This window comes from Gobio gobio, assembly GCF_949357685.1.
Source record: "Gobio gobio genome assembly, chromosome: 11".
Classification (NCBI taxonomy): Eukaryota; Metazoa; Chordata; class Actinopteri; order Cypriniformes; family Gobionidae; genus Gobio; species Gobio gobio.
This window is the reverse complement of record NC_137104.1, coordinates 12,690,006-12,714,160: the sequence shown is the minus strand read 5'-3', so window position 1 is coordinate 12,714,160 and position 24,155 is coordinate 12,690,006. Positions and strand designations below refer to the sequence as shown.

Here is a 24,155-nt window from a genome sequence, read left to right as displayed (position 1 = left end):
AAAAGTACCTGGATGACTTACTACTTCCGATGAGATTCTGAAGTGCGCATCTGATTAACTATTTAATATCCGTGAGGCCAAGGGAGAGGAATTGTGAATGTCAGTGAAGTGATGCAACTGACGCTGGTAGGCCACATGACAATTAATGCTAATGTAGTATGTCCAGAATTGTATTCATAAAACACACATTCATACTATATATAACATCATTTTTATAATCGCAAAGTAATTACTCAGAGATTATGTGATTTTGGTGCAGCCATTGTCTTAATAAGTGAGTCATTTAATAATTCACTCATCTGATTTATTCAAAAACACTGATTCATTCAGGTATGAAACAAGTGACTCTTGTAATGAGCGAGTCATTAAATCATTCACTCAACTGATTCATTCAAAAACAAAAATACATTCACGAAAGAAACAAGAAACTATCTGGGTGTCAATGAATCATTCAAAAGATTCAAAGAAACTGCCAATATTGTGTCTAAACTGTAAGTTTATCCATATTAACTTCTTGTGTTGATATAGAACAGCCTCATCCCTCATCAGTTTCATGAGTAAAGGCCAGGCTGACAGCAAGTCATGTGTCTCTTGCAGGTGCCCTCAGATGACTGGTGTGGTGGCGGTCCGTCCGACAGTGCTGGGGAGATCCCCTGCAGACGTATGCGCAGTGGCAGCTACATCAAGGCCATGGGGGACGATGACAGCGCTGACTCAGACACCAGCCCCAAAGCCTCACCCAAATCAGCCCTCATCGCCCAGAGAGAAGCCTTCCGCCGGTCCGTCAGCATGGACCAGCGCTCCTCCACCACATCCAAGTCAGTAGCCACTTGATTTTCAGTTTGTTGCTGCTTTGAGATTTGCATTTGCTGTATTAAAAAGTAGCACGTTTTGGGCTACCGTGTAGTAGAAGTGCCAGCGGAGACTTTAACGGAGTATTCTTCTCCTCAGGTACTCGTGTAAACAGTGTACAGACGTCTACCCGAGCAGCCGAACTACGCCTAAAGGCCACGCTCGCTCCCGCAGCTACACACGCTCTCTGACCAGCGCTCAGGTATAACACACTCACACAATGCACTGTGTTTACATCACATTTATTTAGTTATCCAAGCTATTAAATACTTAAATAGCCAGTTATTAAAATAGAAGTGTTATGATTTTGTTAACATGTGTTAATTCATTGAGCTCATTGTTTCTGCCTTAAATTAATACATTATTTAAATTAATAAATTGTTAGCCAACTGCGACATTTGTATATGTACATGAAATCCATTACTTTGACACATTCCTCTGTTAACAGATCACTCTAAATTGTAATGTAGACACATGAATTTTCTGTAAAGCTGCTTTGAAACAATATGTATTGTGAAAAGCGCTATATAAATAAATGTGAATTGAACTGAATGAATGTTGTAATACATTGCTAGGATGTTGAACTTTGAGCTTGGGAAGTCTGGGTGGTTGCTGGGGCAAAAATAGGTGATCGCTAGGGTGTTCTGCTTTTTAGTTGGATATAACTGAGCGGTGACAGTTATTCTGGTGATTGCTAGGTTGTCCTGCTAGTGCATAACTTGGTGGTGGCTTGGGTGTACTGGTGATTGCTAGGGTGTGTTGCTGGTTGTTAAGGTATAACTAGGTAGTACCAGCAGTGGTGTTTTAAAATGAGGAGGCAAAGGTTTATTTTCCAACTCGCCCCAAATGTGCTCAATGGGGTTGAGATCCGGACTTTGAGGGGGCCAGTCCATGATTTTTTTTCAATGTTCCAGCAGATTCCTTCCATCGCAGGTAGTTCCGGCAATAGTTAAAAGAATGTTTCGGGTAATTATCCTCTTGAAAAATAAATCCAGGCCCAATAAGAAGACTCCCAGATGCTAAGTGTTCTAATAATTTTATATATATAGTTCTAAATATATATATAGCCCCTTTCACACAAAGCGTTGTTCCCAGAAAGTTGCCATAGAATTACTGGTGATTGCTAGGGTGTCTCGCTGGTTGTTAAGGCTTAAGGTAGTACCAGCAGTGGTGTTTTTTTCCTCACATTTTTACAGTGATGACCAAAATTATTAGAACACCTGACAGATCTGAAAATATTGACCTGTTTTTGCCTCCAAAACATGATTTCATTTTATAATGTTCATGAAACATGCAGATGGTTGCTCTGACCATCAAATATCAGATGAAGTGAGTCGTACTGTTTTTATCCACTTTTAACTTTAATATTTGGTATGTCCACCTTTTGCAGCAATTACAGCAGCACTTCTCTCTGGCATAGTGTCAATATATTTCCTCTGAGAACTTCAACACTAATGTGATCCCATGCCTTCTGCAACTGAAGCCAAAGGCTTTCCTTTGAATGTACAATAGATCTGTCTAGTTTATTTTCCAACTCGCCCCAAATGTGCTCGATGGGGTTGCGATCCGGACTTTGAGGGGGCCAGTCCATCCTTTTTTTTTTCAATGTTCCAGCAGTTTCCTTCTATCGCAGGTAGTTCCGGCAGTAGTAAAAACGATGTTTCGGGTAATTGTCCTCTTGAAAAATAAATCCAGGCCCAAGAAGACGACTCCCAGATGCCAAGTGTTCTAATAATTTTGGCCCCCACTGTATATATAAATATATATATATATAGCCCCTTTCACACAGAGTGTTGATCCCAGAAAGTTGCCATAGAATTTCTAGAGTGCCTTCTGTGTGAACACAAACGCATAGTGGGATTGATCCCAGGATGGAGACCTAGTGACATTGCTGGGATCAGTCCAGGAACGTGCCCTGTGTGAACAAAAGGCAGGACCAATGCCATAAGGGGTGTGTCGTAGTGATGACGCTGAAACTGAGATTGTTTGCCAGCTTAGTGGAACAGTTAAAAAAAAAGCACAAATGTGGTTTCTTGAGAGAAAAAAAATCGCTGATCATAAGCAAACTTAAGACTGCAGAGATATTACACTTCACATCCTGATGTCATGTTTTTACGGGGATGTGTGTGAACGCATGCACAGATTGCAAAAAATGACTGGCAGTGTGAATGAACCAAAATCAAACGATCCCAGCACACATTATCAGTGTATTTTCCGGAATCTCTGTGTGAAAGGGGCTTGTCAAAGGTAAATGTATGTCCCTGTTACACTTAAGTTTCCTGGTTAAATAAACATTACATAAAAAAGGCAAGCCTGAGGCAAGCCTCCCGCTGTCACTTTACCTGCGGCTGTGTCGCTGTTGGAAACTTTTACACTTTTTAATGTCACATTTTGTAATATTTGCATTGTTTTATTTTTGTGATATTGATTATTTTCGCATCCAGTTTTTTTGAGGAGATACTGCCTCCCTTGCCTACTCGGAGGAAAAGCCCCTGGTACCTGGGGAGTTCTGGGTAGTAGCTAAGGCATAACTAGTTAGTTCCTAGTGGGTTCTGGGTGGCCGTTAAGTCATAACTAGGTGGTGGCTCGGGTGCTCTGTAGGTTGCTAGGACATGACTAGGTGCTTGTTAGGGTGTTCTAGGTAAATACTGATTGTCCCAAGTCAAAGAAGCACACCCCCTTTGCTCTGCGAATAATATTCTGGTCACAAGATATAACCCTATATCTAATACTAGTAATACTAATGTGCAGTCACAATTAGTTGATACATGAACAATATCATTTATCAACTGAACAGTTGCATGAATAGTCTAAAACATATGGATCTCAACATTCATTGAAACATGGTCTATGTGTGTGTTAGCTGAGCGACACTCTGAACCTGTTTGGAGAGATGGAATCACAGGCTGTCGAAGCACTGGATCTACCCGGATGCTTCCGCACCCGCAGTCACAGCTACGTACGGGCCATCCAAGCCGGCTGCTCCCAGGACGACGACTGCCTGTCTGTCTTCTCCATGTCTGGCCCACAGGGGAGTGTGAAGGGCGAAGCAGGTGAGTCATCAGCATGTGTTTAGGTATGTGTGGGTATACCTAGTCTCCATGCTGTCACAGGGATTAGATTAGAGATTTAATGAGTTTTTGGATCAGTCTCATAGGAATTGCTGGAGAAACGCGCTTCAGCCAAGGGATTTAGATCAAAACTACTTTGCTTCTATCTCTCCGCTCTCAGTATATCGAGACTGTAAACAAATGTTACATCGTTAACACTGTAAAATGCTCAAATGGTTTAGTGCTGTCTCCTTGACTATCCCTTGGGTTGTAGTCAAGATTATGGTGGCAGTGTTAATCTCGTCAATTAAACACTGAAATTAATTAATGTGACAAAATCCAAAAGAGAGGACAAAAGCCAAAAGACAAAATCTGTGTAAAAAATTAACTGCATGGTCGTAATTGCAATGATTTTTTGTTCTCTCTATTATTTGGATGACTTTCCATCTTTTTTCCATTGTCCCTTATTCTCTCGTTTAGAGTAGAGACTCTCACAGGAGATTTATTAAAGCCCTTGTGAAGTGTCAAAAGCATCCATCTGCAGTTTCCCAAGGCAACACTCATGATACACACCGGAGTGTGAGTGTTCTTAAGAGAGAGGGATGAGGAGAGGACAGGAGAGATGGAAGGAGGGCTTAGGCATGCTTTTTTTTTAAACTCATTTAATCTCCGAGTGCGTCCCACTGAATTTTATGTCTGCGCTCTCAAGAGCTTGTGTGTGTGCGCGAGCGGATGTTTCTTAAGCCATGAGGATGTGTCTAAAGCTTTTGAATGATGATTCTCGATTGGGGATTTTTAGGCTATAATGTATATACATTTCTCTATGTTTCTGTCTTCTCTATATAGAAACTAAATTTGCATATATCTATATGCATTCTCACAATTCTCTATTCTGTAAATTGTAATGCTTTTCTGTGTTAAGAAGCCGTATTATAGCTCGGCAAGGGAAAAAAATTATTTATGATATAAAATGATTGTGACTGTACATTTATCTGTCTATTAGAGTTTTGTATTGTAATCAAAGGTTTCAAAAAACCTGTATAACTGTAAAATTATAAAACTACACAAATACATATGTATGATGTAAATATAAAATAATTTGCAAAGAGTTGTACTTATGTTTTAGGCCATATTGTATATTACAGCATATATCGAAATGTGCAGAAATGTTTTTATAAACTTTATACAAACACTTACAGTAAAAAAGCTAACAGTAGTCATGAACATTGTCATTTTTTTCATTTTGCGTTACGGTCAAACGAAACTCAGAGGCTGAAATTTTAAACATTGTGTTCCTTTAAAGGTGCTACATGTTTGTCTTGGTTGTATTTTAACTTTGCAACTACCAGTTAGTGTAAACTAACTCTCATTAGAGTATTAGTAGACTGTCTGCTTAACATCTGCTAACTCTTTATTGTGATGGTCCTCCAACAGACATTCTACTGATCAACTTTGCAAGTACATGTCAACTTATTCAAACCCTAACCTTCCCAGTCTACTAATACTCTACTAACACTCTAATGAGAGTTTGTAGACATGTAGGTGCAACGTTACTTAAATTCAACAGAATATGTTAAAGGAACCATCAAAATAAAATCAAACCGAAAAATGGGCCTAGTACTTGAGGACTTTTGCAGGCATTGTACTGTTGTAAGTCTTTGCATCCTTACCTTTCTCAACGTTCTCCTTACTAATGATTTCCCTTCTTCAGTGGAGAGTTAAATCAAAGGATTGTTTTGAGTGAACAGCCATTCATTTTTCAAATGAATATGTTTGAATACAGGTCACAACAAATCCTTTCTGTCTTTGTAGGTCTAGTGTTCCCATACAGGAAAGGACCCCCTCCTCTTCCCCCTCGCATGTCCAAGCCAATGATTTCTGTGACAGCTCAAAGCAGCACTGAGTCCACTCAGGACGCTTACTTCCAGAGTACAGGACAGCCTGTTTTGGTCCGGCCCAGACAGCACAGCAACTCGGTGGACCTGACGGAGAGCAGCGGGGGCCGTACCTCAAGAGGTGGGCATTACCTCGGCGGGACCACGACGCGGGTCAGACAGAGCAGCAACTCCGCAGAGAGTCTGAATGGCAGGGCCCTTCAGAGCATCGGCTACCCTGGTGGACCTGGTCCACTGAAACCGAAACACAGCAGCTCGGCCGATAACCTACTGGAGGGGCCTCGGGGATCCAGGGAGCGGGCTGGAGGCAGCCTGGGAAAATCGGCCTCTCTGCCCCAGAACAGCATGTCCCTAGCGAAAGCACTGACTGGAGGAGAGGAGTTCAAACAGGAAGGACGAGGGAGGAAATGGAGACCCTCTATTGCAGTGCAGGTATAAGAGGGGACTATCCCCTGAGAGATTCAGACTCATCTCTCTCTCCTGTGCAACATTTTGTTAAATGTCTCTCTGTGTGTTTTCCAGGTGGACAGCTCAGAGACTTTGTCTGACTCAGACCCTGAAGGCAAAGCGCTGAGAGAGGTGCACTCCATAGGCGTTCAGGTGGAGGATGACAAAAGGTAGATCTAGCTATTTCATTTTTCTCTCTGTCTAAAAATCCCATAACATTTTCCATAACAAATGGAATTAAATAGCACAGACATCTTTCCTGTGTTTATGTATTTGCAATTAAATGAGTATTGAAGGGCTCCCCACCTCTTTCGTTTACATGATAGTCATGAATCATGAGTTGTTACTTGCTATTGCTGGTTGGTAGCAGGTGGTATTAGTGGGAAGGACATTTCTCATTCTAGACAGCATTTAATTATTTTTTAACGCTCGAGTGCACTATGAGTAGCATCGATAATCTTTCCCAAAAGAGAAAGACAGCCCATTTTAACTATGTATATTAAATGTGTTACAATTGTTTCTGTTTTTAATATGATAAATAGGGTTGTAAGCCTGTTTCAGGAATGTCATGAATTGTTCCATTTAAGAATAATAAATCAAATGGTGTTCTTTTTCAGTGATTCAAAGAGACACGTAACGAATCAGTACAGTAACATGTTGATAACGTTTTTTTACAATATTTTATAATATTAATGAATGCTAAAAAATATAGTATTGTTTAATATATAGTTAAGGCAAATTATTTGATTGCATTTATGCCTCCTTTAAAAAGTCATTAACAATTTTTGTTTAAATGCAACTTTTTCAATACATTTTTACTGTACACGTTATTATTATTGAAGTTCTCATCAATTGGCAATGGAATTTTACGTTCCCCTGAGAAACGTTGCATTCTCTCGCAAACAGGGCAGGACTTGGGGGACTGGGCTTGAGTTTATATTTGGGCCCTTCCTACGCAACAAATGACCTCAACTAGAAGCATTATAGAGCACAAAATACACAAAGATTTAAATATGCTTTGAGGTTCCTAGAACAATTAATATGCACAGCCATGCTTTAATATGCCATGCATAGCCTAGTCAAAGTTTAGCAGTAATATAAAATAGTAATTATAATCAAATAAAATACTGGATGTGCTCTCTGAGTTGAGAGAAGATCAAACCCTGAAATAACACTCAGCAATAAAAAGTTATGTTTGGTTAGACCAGAGATTAACAGTATTGTTAAATGTATTGTCATTTCTGTCCTCTTCTGTCAGATTTCTTAAATGTAATCAATAAATTAAATCAGAATACAAAGACACTGAATTACAAGCTTCTATAGTACGGCTATTATTACCAACAAAATGAAGTCAGTATCAATAAAATCTATCTTTGGATATACACATACTCTTTAATGCAGCTCAGACATGTCATGTATGGATTTACACAGCAAATGATAATTGCATAAATTATGTTAAGATATTAATGTTTTAAATGTAACATTTTAATGTAGAAATATTAAATTATTTTATAAGTGTACTTTTTAACTATGAAACTAAAACCGCCATTAGGTGGCGCCAATGAGTGAGTTGAATCCTTTATTTTAAACTATTTGTTCAAAAATGCTAATTCATTTAAAGGGGTCATGAACTGGCTTTTTTTTTTTAAATGTATACTGTTGTCTGAGGTCTACTTATGCAGTTGGTGTGGTTTTTACATTCAAAAACATAATGAATAAGTAAAAGGGCTATTTTCTGCCCTGGTTTTGAGCCTCTCTCAAGAAATGCCCGTTTTTTTATGGGCGTGCCACACTGAAGACTTGGAAGTAAACGCCCACTGCTGTGATTGGATAAGCTATGCATATTTAATGAGCTTCAGCTCCCCCACGTGAGGCATTGTTTTGAAAGCATGTTGGAAAACGACAACCGGAACGATTCGTCCCACAGCTAGGGCTCGCAAAATGTCTTTATTAGACAAACACAATGATTTATTTCTCATCCACCCGCAATTAATTGGAAAGTTATTTTTATATTACTTGGCCCACCCGATTGGTTAATATAACGTGAACCGTGCATCACGCACACACGCCAAGTTCGTTGCAGACAGCATGATCTAAACTTCCGCTATTGTATTTTTCCTTCAAATATCAAGTCAAGAGAGTGAACAACACGCATAAAGAAAGGGATGTTATTTCAATATTTAAAATGATACGTATTGGTAGCCCGTCTGGAAAACACTTAGCCCCAGGACCTTGGACTTTGCTAGCCCTTTGACAGTTTTGCATTGTTGCAGATCGTTTGATATATATTGATTATGTGTACGTCTCTAACTAAACATAACTTACCACTATCACATATAAAAAACATGTTTTACTCACACAAGTGTGTTGCTTCATTCATTCATGTAATCTCATCCTGTCTGCAAATCCAGTCTTTTGTTTACAAACGAATCCATGGTAAAATGTAGGAACAAACGCTCAATGTCTTTCCCACGTGAGCTCGAAATTCGACCACACATTCCCAATATTAGAATCCGAAGGAAGCTTATGCAGCGACTGTGTTCTTCCACAACCAGGCACAGCGCAATATCTTGCTATCTTCAGCACGTTTATTGCTCGGTAGCGCGATCTGTTTAGCTCCACGAGTCGGTGGGCGGGGCTACAGAATCAGGCGTTCTGTTGAGGCGGTGTTTCACAACATGTTGACGTCAAGGTGTGGCATATTCGGAGATCTGGGCCTGGTGTCAATAAAAGCTTTTTTTGACTAACAAGGAAGTTTTCAGCTCTGAAACTTACAGGATTTTCTTATATCACGATTAACTTTTATATATCAAAGGCTGAATGAAAAGTTGGTTTCTCAATTCATGACCCCTTTAACTAAACAAACGACTGTATTTATAATTGAATAAAATTGAATCATTTAATCGTCTGATTTGTTCAAATATGCTGTTTCTTTGTTTTATTCCTTATTGTGTTGCTCGGAGACATAGCGGTTCTGCTGTGTGTTCCATTTTCTTTAACAGAGCAAAAACAGAATGTGTTTTGTCTATGAAAGTTAGTCAGTTGCTTGTTTATTGAACTGTTGTATAAAATCAATGTCACATTTGCGATCGTGCAGATGTTTCGGATAAACAGCACTCTTGCTTGTGTGATAACTCATAGCCTATATCATAGGCTTATGTTATAAATATAAGAAAAAACAGGAACTCATTAAATGTTTTTTTTTAATCATTTTGATGATATTTCTGCCCCACTGTAATGTGATGACAGTGACACGGGAGAGCGCTCAAAACTCTTCAGATCGCATCATTTAGTGGGAAATTAATAGAAACGTTAATTCTCTGTAAAAGAAATGAGATGTGAACAAGATAATTTATCAAGATCTTTCTAAATATGCGCTCTTTTGAGCTAAAAGCCTTAATGAAGCTGTTTAAAGTAGCCATGTGATCACAATGGAGCAGATGCGATTCAACATGTGTGTTCTTCTATGTGAAGTAATGCTAAATATCAGTTTACGGCATTTTATTATGGCCTTGAAGCTCACAGTCGGATGATCCCTGGCTGCAGGCCCGTCGCAAGGGGGGTGTGAGGCCCTGTGCGAACGTGATGTGCGAGGCCCGGGGGTATAGCCTATTAACGGGGGTCTACTGTTGCTATAGTGACGAACAATTTGTTGTTTATGTGGATATTTAAGGGGGGAAATCATATATATAGTTTAACAGCAGGTTTGAGAAGTTAAACTGTGTAACTGAACTGGGCAGTGCGCACATTTTGACGCTAAAAATATGTTCTAAATTATGAATGGGTATAACGCGTTTGCAAAACGCCCTGAATGCACTTGAATTAGTTTGGACTGCTCTCTCACTGAATCATCAGAAGTGATTTCTCAGTCGGTAAAATTATAAACAGACAGTATTGAGAGGACCAGCACTGTTTTTCAGTATTTCCTCTGTGAACATGAACAAAATGGATGTCTGACAATTTCGTTGCTTTTTGCAGTTTTCAGATTTAAAAACGTTTAAAACGTCAAGAGATAGAGTAGGTTTTACTTGTTCTGCGGTGCCATTGCTCTCACTGATGCTCCGACAGGTGAGTAATAGTTAGGTTATGCTTATTTAACTTTAATAGTGTTAAATAAAAAACCTTTTGTGCATACCGTCAGATGAAATGCAGGCGTCCACGCTTTCTCCGTCCATGCAGTAAATGCACATCCTTGAATGAGCGCGCATTTCTAGCGTATTTACTTGAACTTCGTAGGTAATATCTTTGGTTTGACACATGTCAGAGGCGGCCAAAATCTGAAATTTGAATGGACTGGGAATAAAGCTCTATGAACTTGACGTGCGATGCAGTGCTGACTGACATGCATGCGCATTAATACACGCACAGAGAAATAGGCTTTTGCAAGTTACTGCATAATACATTTTTAACAAGCAGAATAATAAAGCATCACGATACACACTTTTAGCTATGTTTTTTTTTTACTATTATAGTACAAAAGCATAAACTTTAACTATTGGCTTTACATCATCAAGTCAGCTGTCGTCTTTACATTTGCGTGAGGCCCTGGTGAGGCGCGAGGCCCTGTGCGGTTGCACACTTGGCACAGCCTTTGCGACGGTACTGCCTGGCTGGCCTGTTTTTAGCTCTCACTCGCACTGGCCAGACAGTAGAAATGCGGCTAATAATTTCTGACTGGCAATCGCATATAACTGAACAAATCAAACAAACGTAAATGGGTAATGGAGGGGGGCCCTACTGGGCGGGGCCATTGGCTGCATGGTAAGTTTGGCCGTGCTTGAAGGTTTTGCGAGGGAACGCAGCATTTCTTGGGGGAACGCGGAACTTTTGCGAGCGAATGCAAAAGCATTTTTTAAAAAAAATTCTCCCATTTCATATTTTTTCCATCAACGTGTCCCTTTAGTAGCTCCATAGAATTGTATTTCTTTTTATTTATTAAAAGTAATAATTAAGTTGTCTACAATTTCCATCCCATATATATATATATACATATATTGATTCCGTACTTGAATATGAAGTCTAAGCTGTTGAGAACCAGTGCACTATAGATTAGCTCAAATGAATCTAATGGACTAAAAACTTTAAATCTCTCATGTTTCTCTTCATTCTCCTAATTGGTGAAACATTGTCAGGGGTGGTTGGTTTATTTCTGAGGTGGGGAGTGTGATTGTGTCAGTGTTAGATGAGCAAGAGGTGCAGGTGCAAGGTTCACACGCGCAAGCAAACGCACATGCAGTGGGTGTACGTGCTAGGAACACGGAGTGAGGTGAGAGGGTATAATTAGGCAGCCATTACGCAACACAGCAAAACCTGTGAAATGATGTCACTGTCACTCATCCATAAATTAGCTTTGTGCCTTTTGACCATTAATTACCATTGTCAGCCTCCTTCTTGATTTAGCAGTCACTGGGGTCATATTTCATGTATTTTTGGTATTAAAACTTTTATTAAAGGTGTGGTTTAGTAGGTTTAATTAGTACACGCTCAATCAACAGTATATTTGGCATAATGTTGATTTCCACAAAACATAATTTCCATGTGTCCTTCATTTTCCTCAAAAAAACAAGTGACTGAACAGCACTGAACAGGAATCCCATTACGTTAGTCCTCCACGTAACGTCCCTTCAGGGAACGAGGTTATATAGGTAACCGAGACGTTCCCTTTCAGTCAGTCATGTTCGACTTTATGTCGATGACTGACGTAATGGGATCCCATTACATCAATCATCGACGTAACGTCTCCGTTCCCTCCTTCAGGGAACGAGGGTTACGGTTGTTGCAGTCTCTGTTATAGTTGCAGCACTTACAATGGAAATGATTGGAGCAAATCTGTAACCGTTAAAATACTTTCAATAGTATAGCCACAAAACATAAATAACATGGGAAATATGAGTATTTTGCACGTAAAACTGACCTTCCCAAAAACTCTCCTCTGGATTTACTAACACTATGCGATTTGATACTTAAATGTTACTTAAATGAATGAGAGCGCTTTGGATGCGCAGCATTTTTCCAGCTGAGATGCTTTGGTTGCTATGATGATGATGATACAGAATATGCCAGGCCAACATGACATCATGACTTTGCGTAAACATACACGCCACTTTCTAAAGCCAAATGGCGTGTTATCTGTACGCATTTTGAGCTATCCGTGTGTATGTCTACGCCGTGTGATTCCGCGTGTATGTGTATGCCGAAACGAACATCATCTCCGCGTGTATGTGTACGCCAAAAGGAACATCATCTCCGCGTGTATGTGTACGCCAAAACGAACATCATCTCCGCGTGTATGTGTACGCCGAAACGAACATCATCTCCGCGTGTATGTGTACGCCGTGTGATTCCGCGTGTATCATGTGTATGCCGTGTGTATGTCAACGCCGTGTGATTCCGCGTGAATGTAAATGGATTTATAAACATACTAAATGATGCTTTTTTGAAAATGTAAAAATGCAGAATGTTTTTTTGTGATGGGTAGGTTTAGGGGCATGGGCAGTGTGTGTGTGTGTGTGTGTATGTATGTGTGTTTGATGGGTAGGTTTAGGGGTAGGAGCAGTGTAGGCGAATAGAATGAAACGGCGTTGATAAACACGCTAAAAAGCGATTATGCTTCTTGATAGCACGCCAAAATGGCATAGCGAATTGGCGTGTCATACATACGCTATTTCATGAGATCAGTCTGGCCAGGCCGTAATGTGCACTCATTTTGAAGAATATTACTGAATATAAAAATGCAATAACCAGCAATATTAACTTAATTGCTGTTCAGATTGTACAAGTAGGATGACTGGTTGTTGTAGTATTTGTCCCGCCCCTCCACAGTGACTGGACGGCTGGGTAAAAAGTGACAGTGACGATTGCTGCATTTTACCCAAAATGTAAGAGTTTTCAACTCTCAGCTACAAAAAAAATATAAATAAAAATAAAAAGACAGGGCAATCAAACTTGTGAAATAGTGTCAATAAAGCAAGTTATCAGTTTGCCTAGAAGAACATTTGATTGTTTTACACACAATTTACATGTGATAGGGAGCCAAGACCAACTCATTTCATGAATCCAAGAAATTACATCAGAACGGCTGTGTTAATATGATTTTAGTGTGAAAAAAAAAGCTTTCTAACCTTTACTCTGCAAAGTTGCATCCAATTTTACAACTTTGTTGCTATGGAATGCAACGCCACACATTTTTTAAAGCTCAAATAATACACACATTTAACAGAATTGAAAATGTTTTTTTAATGTATGAGCTTCACATTCCTTCATAAATTGGACCCATTTACTTCATTGTAAATGCCTCCTTTTTGGTATGTTTAAAGAAAACCAGGGACAAGTTGAAATTACTTTTGCAGCAATCAATGTTACGTCATAAATGAGTTAAATATCACTATATCAGTAACTACATATAGTTATATCGGTCTACCACTACATTTGAGTTTAATTCTTCTGTTGTTGTTTGCTCCAGACGAGCCCGTTTCAAACGCTCCAACAGTGTGACAGCAAGTGTCCAGGCTGACCTTGAGACAGAGGGTTTTGGTGGGCTGACGGTCCCCACTCAAGACAAGGGCCTGCAGTTTGGCTGCTCATTCCAGCGCCACTCGTCTGAACCAGAATCAGCCGGTCAGTTTGCAGAGTACCGCACAGTGCACACACAGGGCCAGTGGGCCTACCGTGAGGATTACCACAGCGGTTACACCACCGAGCCCGGCGCTCCAGAACTGAGGGCCCTGCCCCGCTCCCACTCTCCTCTGCCTCTGGCCCCTGAGCGCGGAGTGGGAGTTTGGAGCGAGGGCCCTCGGAGCCTCCCAGATTCGGGCAGAGCCTCACCCTGCTTACGGGACGGGGAGTTCTTCCTCCGGCTCCTGCAGACAGAGGTAGAGAGGATGGAGGGATGGTGCCAGAACATGGAGAGAGAGGCAGAGACGAATGAACTGCCGGAAGACGGTGAGTGAGGAATAACAGAAGAGATGGTTGGATCAGACATGACATTGACTAAAAGCCACAAAACACTCATTTTGATTTCATGGGGTCTTGAATCTGTTGTATTTTGCTGCCCCCTCCTCATTGGTTTGTTTTGTGGTTTAGTGTTGGAACTCATCAGAGGAGCTGTCGGCAGTGCTCAGATGCTCATGTCACAAAGAGTCCAGCAGTTCTTCAGGATGTGTCAACAGAGTGTGGTGAGTGCTTTGTAACTCTTTCTGTTGTGGATAAAAGGGAGGACGTCCTTACTTGCCTTTTATCTTTGTCTTATGTTGTTATCTTAAAATAACCACCATAATAATACAGGTGGTACAACAAAAAGCCACATGATGACCGAGATCTTAGTAAATTTGACAGTATTTCACAGAGGTGGACAGTAACTAAGTACATTTACTTGAGTACTGTACTTAAGTACACTTTTTGAGTATCTGTACTTTACTGGAGTATTATTTTTTAGGGATACTTTTACTTTTACTTCACTACATTTGAAAGACAAATATCCTACTTTTTACTCCACTACATTTCTATCAAGGTCCTCAAAGTCGAAAGTCGTTTCTGTAGCAGCTTTAAAAGTCAGTGGATGATTTTTGTCTTCTTTAAAAGTTTTTTTTTTTTTTTTTTTTGCAGACAGCCTATCAGTAATCACTCTTGTAGGGTCATGTGAAGTTTGCCAACATTTTTTAAACACTGATCAGTTTATGGCAAAATGGAAGACGACGGTTCCTCGGCACAGTGTGTGCACCCATGGCTACTTAAAATGTATGTTTCAGTTTTCTCAAAAGATTAGTTTAGTTGGCATACACTTTGATGCATGTCTCATAAAATTTTCAAAAATGTAGATGTCTGGGAGAAGGAGAAGAGTAAACAGTTGGGAGAATATCGGATGCGTATCAGAGTATAGGGTCCATGCATTCAGCCGTAAAGTGACAGCAGCTTTGTAAAGAGCTTTGTAACTTTTATACAAGAAATTGAAAATTTCAATACTTAAAGTTACAACACTCTATACGGACACTCTAAATGTAAAGAAATGAGTTTAAGGTAGTCGTATGCTAGCATGTCGGATGGAGCATCACTGACTGGCTTAAACCAACATGATGGCATAATGTGCATTTATACAACAATGCAACAATAATAAAATAATGCATTGACATAAAAAATGAAATTTACTTTTAATACTTAAGTACTTTTAAAAACAAATACTTCTGTACTTTTACTTAAGTAAAAATCAGTTTTTAGAACTTTCACTTGTAACGGAGTAATATTTGACCAGTAGTACTTTTACTTTTACTCAAGTAATAGAGTTGTGTACTTTGTCCACCTCTGGTATTTCACAGTATAATGGAATATAATATGAACCATTTACAGTTACGTTTAAAGAGATAGTTCACCCGAAGATGAAAATTCTGCCATTAATTACTCACCTTGTCGTTCCAAACACAAATCTTCAGTACACAAATCTTTTTGATGAAATCTGAGAACTTTCTGTCCCTCTATAGACAGCTACACAACTACCACTTTGAAAATTCAAAAGTTAATAAAGAGATCGTAAAAATACATTTTTCTGAAGAGACACAATCGCTTTATTTCAGAAACTTCAACCGAACTTGCTTGATGTGCGAGAACAAACCTCATTGGTTCTTGCGGAAGCTTAAACGTGCTGCGTAACACTAGAATGAACCTCATTGGTTCTTGCAGAAGCTCAAACGTGCTGCGTAACACAAGAATGAACATCATCGGTTCTTGCTGAAGCTCAAACATGCTGCGTAACACGAGAATGAACCTCATTGGTTGTTGCGGAAGATCAAACGTGCTGCGTAACACGAGAATGAACCTCATTGGTTCTTGCGGAATCTCCAACGTGCTGCGTAACACTAGAATGAACCTCATTGGTTCTTGCGGAAGATCAAAAGCGCTGCGTAACACAAGAATGAACCTCATTGGTTCTTGCCGAAGATCAAACGTGCTGCGTAACACGAGAATGAACCTCATTGGTTCTTGCGGAAGATCAAACGTGCTGCATAACACGAGAATGAACCTCATTGGTTCTTGCGGAAGCTTAAACGTGCTGCATAACACAAGAATGAACCTCATTGGTTCTCGCCGAAGATCAAACGTGCTGCGTAACACGAGAATGAACCTCATTGGTTCTTGCGGAAGCTTAAACGTGCTGCGTAACACGAGAATGAACCTCATTGGTTCTTGCGGAAGATCAAATGTGCTGCGCAACACGTGAATGAACCTCATTGGTTCTTGCGGAAGTTTAAACCTGCTGCATAACACTAGAAAGAACCTCATTGGTTCTTGCGGAAGCTTAAACGTGCAGCGTAACATGAGAATAAACCTCATTGGTTTTTGCGGAAGCTTAAACGTGCTGCATAACACTAGAATGAACCTCATTGGTTGTTGTGGAAGCTCCAACGTGCTGCGTAACACGAGAATGAACCTCATTGGTTGTTGTCGAAGCTCCAACGTGCTGCGTAACATGAGAATGAACCTCATTGGTTGTTGTGGAAGCTCCAACGTGCTGCGTAACATGAGAATGAACCTCATTGGTTCTTGCGGAAGCTTAAACGTGCTGCATAACACTAGAATGAACCTCATTGGTTCTTGCGGAAGCTTAAACGTGCTGTGTAACACGAGAACGAACCTCATTGGTTCTTGCGGAAGATCAAACGTGCTGCGCAACACGAGAATGAACCTCATTGGTTCTTGCTGAAACTCAAACGTGCTGCGTAACACGAGAATGAACCTTATTGGTTCTTCCGGAAGCTTAAACGTGCTGCATAAAACTAGAATGAACCTCATTGGTTCTTGCGGAAGCTCAAACGTGTTGCATAACACTAGAATGAACATCATTAGTTGTTGTGGAAGCTTAAACGTGCTGCGTAACATGAGAATGAACCTCATTGGTTCTTGCGGAAGCTTAAACGTGCTGCATAACACGAGAATGAACCTCATTGGTTCTTGCGGAAGCTTAAACGTGCTGCATAACACAAGAATGAACCTCATTGGTTCTTGCGGAAGCTTAAACGTGCTGCGTAACACGAGAATGAACCTCATTGGTTCTTGCGGAAGATCAAATGTGCTGCGCAACACGTGAATGAACCTCATTGGTTCTTGCGGAAGTTTAAACCTGCTGCATAACACTAGAAAGAACCTCATTGGTTCTTGCGGAAGCTTAAACGTGCAGCGTAACATGAGAATAAACCTCATTGGTTTTTGCGGAAGCTTAAACGTGCTGCATAACACTAGAATGAACCTCATTGGTTGTTGTGGAAGCTCCAACGTGCTGCGTAACACGAGAATGAACCTCATTGGTTGTTGTCGAAGCTCCAACGTGCTGCGTAACATGAGAATGAACCTCATTGGTTGTTGTGGAAGCTCCAACGTGCTGCGTAACATGAGAATGAACCTCATTGGTTCTTGCGGAAGCTTAAACGTGCTGCATAACACTAGAATGAACCTCATTGGTTCTTGCGGAAGCTCAAACGTGTTGCATAACACTAGAATGAACATCATTAGTTGTTGTGGAAGCTTAAACGTGCTGCGTAACATGAGAATGAACCTCATTGGTTCTTGCGGAAGCTTAAACGTGCTGCGTAACACGAGAATGAACCTCATTGGACCTCAAAATGAGGGTGAGTGATTACTGACAGAATGATCATTTTTGAGTGAACTATCCCTTTAAGGAATCCCTGTAAGGAAAAAAACACAGTCACATGATTTCAATAGATGTTTCCAATCACCTATTTTTATGCACCTTTTGGGATGTTGCATGAAAAAAAAAACGCTGGATGAAACGCCAAAGTTCTAAAATTGCACATAAAATGTATTTTTTTTATCCTATTTACTGAATAAATCCCTTGATGTGCAACAAAAAACTCTTTAACTCAAAGACTTTAACTCAACAGATGATGTGATTGGATACCTGGACTAACCAGCGGACCAATCTCATTGCACAGCATCTCAAATGTTGGTTTAATCCTCATGAAATGCCTGAGCCAAAGTCTTTCATCAGAATGATTTGGTATAAATGACCGCCCAGAAGCGTCTCACGACTGCGTTCCCAAACACCAGCATCTGAACGCAAGATAACATAACAGCGTTTATTGTTTAATCTGTGCTCTCTGAGACACAAGTCATTTATGATGTAGGAAAAAGGAGCCACAGTAGCTTCCCCAATTCCAGCAACTACCATTTTTATTACAGATATTTTGCACCAATTTCCCAGGAAGTGACGATTTTGTTCTCTTGAACAAGTTAAATGTGCAAATTTGGATGAAAACATAGCTACTGTCACCATCAATAAACCTTGGTTTGAGTTAGAATAGTTTGCAAGAGCGTGATTATAAACACAACGAGGCTGAGAGCAGACCAATGAATAGATTTTCTGTTCGATGTGAGGACATTTAATGTCCCCGACAACCTCTGTGGTCCCATTTAGCCACTTCTCAGCAACAGCCATTTTCAAGCCAAGTAAAATCACAAGGTATCGTATTTTATGCCGTAGAGTAAAACATGAAAATATATTAAGGCATTTAACAAAAAGCTCGTTCAAAAAACGTTGCCTTTAGGACGATGCAACCAGAAGTGTTTGGCCTACAAAAATATGTCATACCTGCGGCACTCTATAATATCCCCCACTCTTCTCATAGGATCCTTCATCATACCCTCAGCCCACCACTCAGGATCTGGCCGGTTACTGGGACCTCCTCCAGCTAGCCATCGAGGACATCAGAGTGAAGTTTCAGGACCTCCAGCGGCTGAAGGACTCGGGCTGGAGGTTGCCTCCCGAGAAGAAGGTGAGAGTGGAGATCCGCTCTGCTCCAGTCACTGCACAGCTCCACTCCAGTGCCAAAACAGCAATGGGCAGGAGAACCGCTCATGTGCTGGGCCCCAGCAGCTCTCTGCCATCACACAAACACCTCAGCAAGAAAAGGAACTAAACTAGAGAGGGGGAAAAAGACATGCATGTTCTGGAATAACAGCTGATTTACTGCCTAGAGACCTGCTCATTTGCTTTGAGATATTAAAGCCTAACAAATATGTAACTAATATCTCTGTTTTCTTTCTTTTTGCTGTCTGCTGCTTTCATGTCTCATCCTAAATACACTAATCCAAATCATTCTTATGTTGCAACTTCATGGTGCCGTCCCTTCTCCGTATATGTCCTGGTCTCCATCCTCTCTGACATATCCTCTGCTTGTACGTGTGCGTTTTCGGTGTCCTTCCCCCGCGTTCCCGCCCATCCCTGCATTGGTCATCCATGCTGTCACGCCACTCCCCCGCTCTTCCTCTCAGGAGGACAAGAAGGTTCCACCGCCATTACCAAAGAAGCCCATCGGTGGCGTAACGGGCAGCCTGAGGGCCGACAGCACAGCCGAGGCCGGAGGCATGCTGGTGGTCTCGCGCGGACGTAGCGTCCCCGAACGGGAGAAATCGCTGGACGTGGGCGAACGGCAGAAGCTGGAGACGCGGCGCAGGCTGCTCCAGACCAAACGCTCCGCCTCTTTCCGCCAGAATTCCGCCACGGAGAGCGCTGACAGCATCGAGATCTACATCACAGAGGCTCAGACAAGACTCTGAATCAGTCGGACCCCCGTAACCAACAACCACTACGGCTCTTCTCTGGCCCTCTGCACAGACGCCTGTGTTACAAAGAGTGCAATTCCTTACTTTAGTGTGATAGAGAACTAGAGATGGCCTACTAGTATGCTGCTGGTGTTTGGATGTGAGCTTACACATTTTGTTTGACTTTTTTGTTGTTGAGCAAGTGTTATTATTCTTCTCAGAAAAAAAGGGCTCAACCAGCACAACCAAGTGTTACAAGATTGAGACTTTTGTAAGTCCACAAACATATATAAAAACCTTAGGACTGTTTTAATGAACCACGCCAACACATACGGGTGCAATATCACATATTAAAAGGATCTTATCTTGTTATTTTACAAAATAGACATTGTTTTGATATAATCTTGGCTGTGTACGTGTTTCTTAATCGACTCCACAGTGCGGCGGACGTAGCCCCTTTCACTGTGACACAAGCGCACTCTTGTGGCCAGAGTAGAGCAATGCACCCTGATGTAAATTTGGGCCCGAAACTGAATGTCTTAGCAGTGCAGTAGTAAAACTCAACGTTTGCAGTAAAGATAAATGCCTTTTTTGAAAGCCAGTTATCAAATCGTCACAGGGATTCGTCTCCTGTATAGTGCAATATCACTTTGCAATTGCATTCAGGCTTCTCATCAGCCAAGTGAGAAGACAACAAAAACATTCAAGCTTCCTGAGACAGGATGGTCTACATAAGACTCTTCAAAAGCAGCAGCGGTTGTCCCAGGAGTGCAGAAGACAATCCTTAATTTCACACTTGACCTGCACACTGAAAAATGATCATTCTGAAGGAAGGTTAAGCATCTTGTTCATTTCACCCCTCTGCCTTTTTTGTAACAGATGAAAACCGTGAAATCAATGTAGCGTCTACATTTTGCCTGAGTGCTTTAATTTTATTCGTTTTGTTTTTTTTTTACTTTGTTTTGGAGAAATTAATCAAATCACTTTTTCTGATTAGTTCCAGTTCCATTTTCCAGTGGTCTGGCCCACAACGTTTGCAAAATGATCTTATTATTTCCCTCTTTAATTTTGTCTGAGGGTCAAACTAAAATAAATATTATACTTTAGATGATTTTAGAACTAAAAGTGTGTCCACTTTACGGCAAAAGTATAGTTTAGTTTAAGTGGTGAAGTTTTGTGTGGTTATGGAAGAAAGCAAACATTAATGAACATTATAATGTGATAGGGAGAATGAATTGTGTGTGTGTGTGTGTGTGTGTGTGCATTCAACTTTTAATTTGGATGAAAGCAACCTGGAAACCAGATCACACAATCATTCTTGCAAACTCATTGTCATACTTCTTATGTTTGTTTTCAGAAAAGGAAAAAAATGTTGACTGCATGAACATTTCTTTTTGTTTGTTTGTTTTCGGTATGTTTAACCATGGAATAAGATGGGAAATATTTTATTGGAAGATGTATATTTTATAAAGTACATTTTTAGATTAGCAGATGAACATATGTTGTCAAAAGTGGTGTTCAAATATGTGTCTAAGAATTTACGCGTTCGGTTCGTGACAACTGTGGACTTTCAAGAAGACTTCGGGCAACTCGAGAACCGTGTTGCGTTCCTCTTTTGTCAATCCTCGAAATGGACTGCTTAAAGACTTTTGACAAAAGAAGACTTGCCATGTTGTCCACGGGCGGGAAATATAATCTGTTTTCTATGTCTTGACTATCTACACGTGCCTAACAGCACTATGTGTGGCTTTTTTAAATCTAACTATTCAGTATTATATTCAATACGAGATATATAACTCACACAATATGTATTGTTCTAATAATTTGATTTGTCACACCTCATCCAGCTAATAACCACCTCACACTGGATGTTTCTATGTAACCTGCATGCTTTTATTAATCCATGAAAAAATGAGCAAACTCGTCTATCAAAACTGTAGATTTTATCCTCTGTCTGGAAAAAAGGGCAGGAGTATTTATCTATTTATTTACAATAACTACACACATTTCTGTATCTAATCTCACTGGATTTTTTTTTTAATCAATGTATTAGTCAGACAGTTATTTGCAGTATGTTTTTATTTATTTATTTACTGTTGCCAATCATCTCCTTTTTATTTATTTATTTATTTGTTTTACATTTGTACATTTTTAAACTTCAAAATGGTTGTATTTACAGTCAACACGTTTTTCGGACGCAGGCGACAGAAAAGCACAACAGACTATTTCCTCTTCCACTGTGAAGGACTTCCTGCCTTCTCAAAACACTGAAAGACTATGTACGACACGCCGTTTGGGGTTTCCAGTGCGAGAAATAGGATGATCTCTTATCAGGGCCATATGTTTTTGATATACCAACGAAACTTAATTTCAAGCAAGACTGACTGACCACACTTCCCCCCCCTGCGCCAAGTCGCTTGCCTTCTCGGGCACTGACAGGAATCAATCTGACGCTCAAATGGACTGCTCAGAAAGACCATTTTGATGGCCTTTCTATTCTAACCAACATTTTCCAACGTAAATGGATGATGGAACCTAGTCCGATCCAATATTAATGGCTGCATCATGTAAAGCTTCCCATGTCAACACATGACCCGATCAATATGTTGTCGGTTCTCTTAATAGGTCAGAACGAGTGGCTGAAACTGTCTGCCATTGCTCCTTTAAACTGAACAAAAACGAGTCTAAAAAGTGTTGGCGAAGCCTCTGTATATGCCGTAAACCGATTTAGCTAGAGTAAGTGATGAATATTTCTTCGTAGCACAGAGGAGCTTGTAGCAGTGTGACGTAGACGTTACGTTGGATTCTATACCACATTACTGATCACTGGAAATTACATGGGTCATAGACTTACAAACAATTACTGTGTAATTACAAATACCTTCTCAGTTCCGTTGTATTATGTACAGTAAATATATCTGTTGCAATTGAAGTTGTTATTATTAATATTCAATGGATTGTTATGATGATTACTGGTATTATTGATAATTTCATATATAATGAAAAAAAAAAAGTTATTACAGTAATGAGAAAATCTATTCTGTATTCTCCAGGGTGTTCATGTGTAAAGAGCCACCCGATTTAGATTTGATTCTTATGTTTGTAATTGCTGCTAATGTAGAGAATAGACGAGACGAGATTAATTGAAAAATAACAGCTAATGTTAGGTCCATCTCCTCTAGCATTTGTGTGCAAGATATCACATGACAGCAATCGTCAAATGAACATGCAGATCTGAAGACTATAGGAATACTTCCCCTCTCATAATGGAAGAGATAATATTTGGGCAGTTTATGATGTAGCAAAACAATTCTGTACTTTTTTTATGTTCTTTGAGTTACTCGGAACATTGTGGAGGATTTGATTATTAACGTTAATCACTATTTATGGTTGTATTTTTTTTTTTTTTGTTATCATTTATTTGTTTAACAGTGCCAAGTTGATTTTGTATCTATGCGTTTTACATTGTTTTACCAAACTGCAAGCTTACTGCAACTTCACCTTTTTCAATATATTATTTCCAGATTTGAAATAAATCTGAATCTTTTACTGGTTTGTTGAAAAGAAATGGTGGAGGCCTTATAATGAATATGGCACAGCTGAAAAAAATCATGGATCATGTTTAGTCTTTGTTTTCTCGCCACTGATGTACAGCTCAATGTCTACTATCATTAAATCAGAGAGATGGCACACTGTGATGTGGTAAACCTAAACAGAATGTAATATTGTCAACGGTTGTAAACATTTTATAAAAATTACTATAAAGCTATTTTAGCAAGGTAAAATGACTGCTGTCCGGTTAGTGTTCTGTTATTTTCCTCATATTTCACACGAAATTCAGTGCACTCAACAGGCTAAACCTTTTGAAAAATCAGTTTAAAAGTATACTCACTTTAGAATAAGCCTCAGTTAAGGCCTGTTTATCAGTGCTATTAGCGCCCACACCAACAGATTTGTTACCGTTTTGTTTGCTCGCGGCACGCTGCAGCTTATGTCGTCGCCGCCGCCATGCCTTCATGTGTTATCGGAATTCTAATGAGTTTGCTAGTCGGAAAATGGACTTAAACGTGCTCTCAAGTCGTATTTCCCTTACGAAAGGAAAATATATTTACCAATATATTACTTGAAATATATTATAATATATTGTTAATATATTGATGGTACATATATACAATATATGTAATATATTTCAGTATATTGCAAAATATACAAATGATTGCCGCTTTCAATATATTGCAATATATTGGAAAATATAAATATTAAATCCCATATATGGGAATATATCGCCTAATGTATTACATGATATTTTCCAATATACTGCAATATATTTTTGTTTCGTAAGGGTTAGGCCTACTACCGGAAA

General features: G+C 39.9%; 1 protein-coding gene across 1 annotated transcript in view; it reads left to right on the top strand.

Annotated features, from left to right (window-relative positions):
• Nucleotides 1-19,807, top strand: part of dlgap3 (discs, large homolog-associated protein 3) — a gene marked incomplete at its 3' end in the record, with an annotated part of 31,947 nt that extends 12,140 nt beyond the window's left edge. The window contains exons 2-10 of the mRNA XM_079828885.1: nucleotides 598-818; nucleotides 952-1,054; nucleotides 3,716-3,905; nucleotides 5,721-6,229; nucleotides 6,320-6,414; nucleotides 13,707-14,185; nucleotides 14,327-14,418; nucleotides 18,877-19,023; nucleotides 19,523-19,807. Coding sequence (XP_079685011.1) covers nucleotides 598-818; nucleotides 952-1,054; nucleotides 3,716-3,905; nucleotides 5,721-6,229; nucleotides 6,320-6,414; nucleotides 13,707-14,185; nucleotides 14,327-14,418; nucleotides 18,877-19,023; nucleotides 19,523-19,807 — 2,121 coding nt within the window. The remainder of the gene's footprint in view (nucleotides 1-597; nucleotides 819-951; nucleotides 1,055-3,715; nucleotides 3,906-5,720; nucleotides 6,230-6,319; nucleotides 6,415-13,706; nucleotides 14,186-14,326; nucleotides 14,419-18,876; nucleotides 19,024-19,522) is intronic.
• Between the last annotated feature and the right edge of the window lie 4,348 nt (nucleotides 19,808-24,155).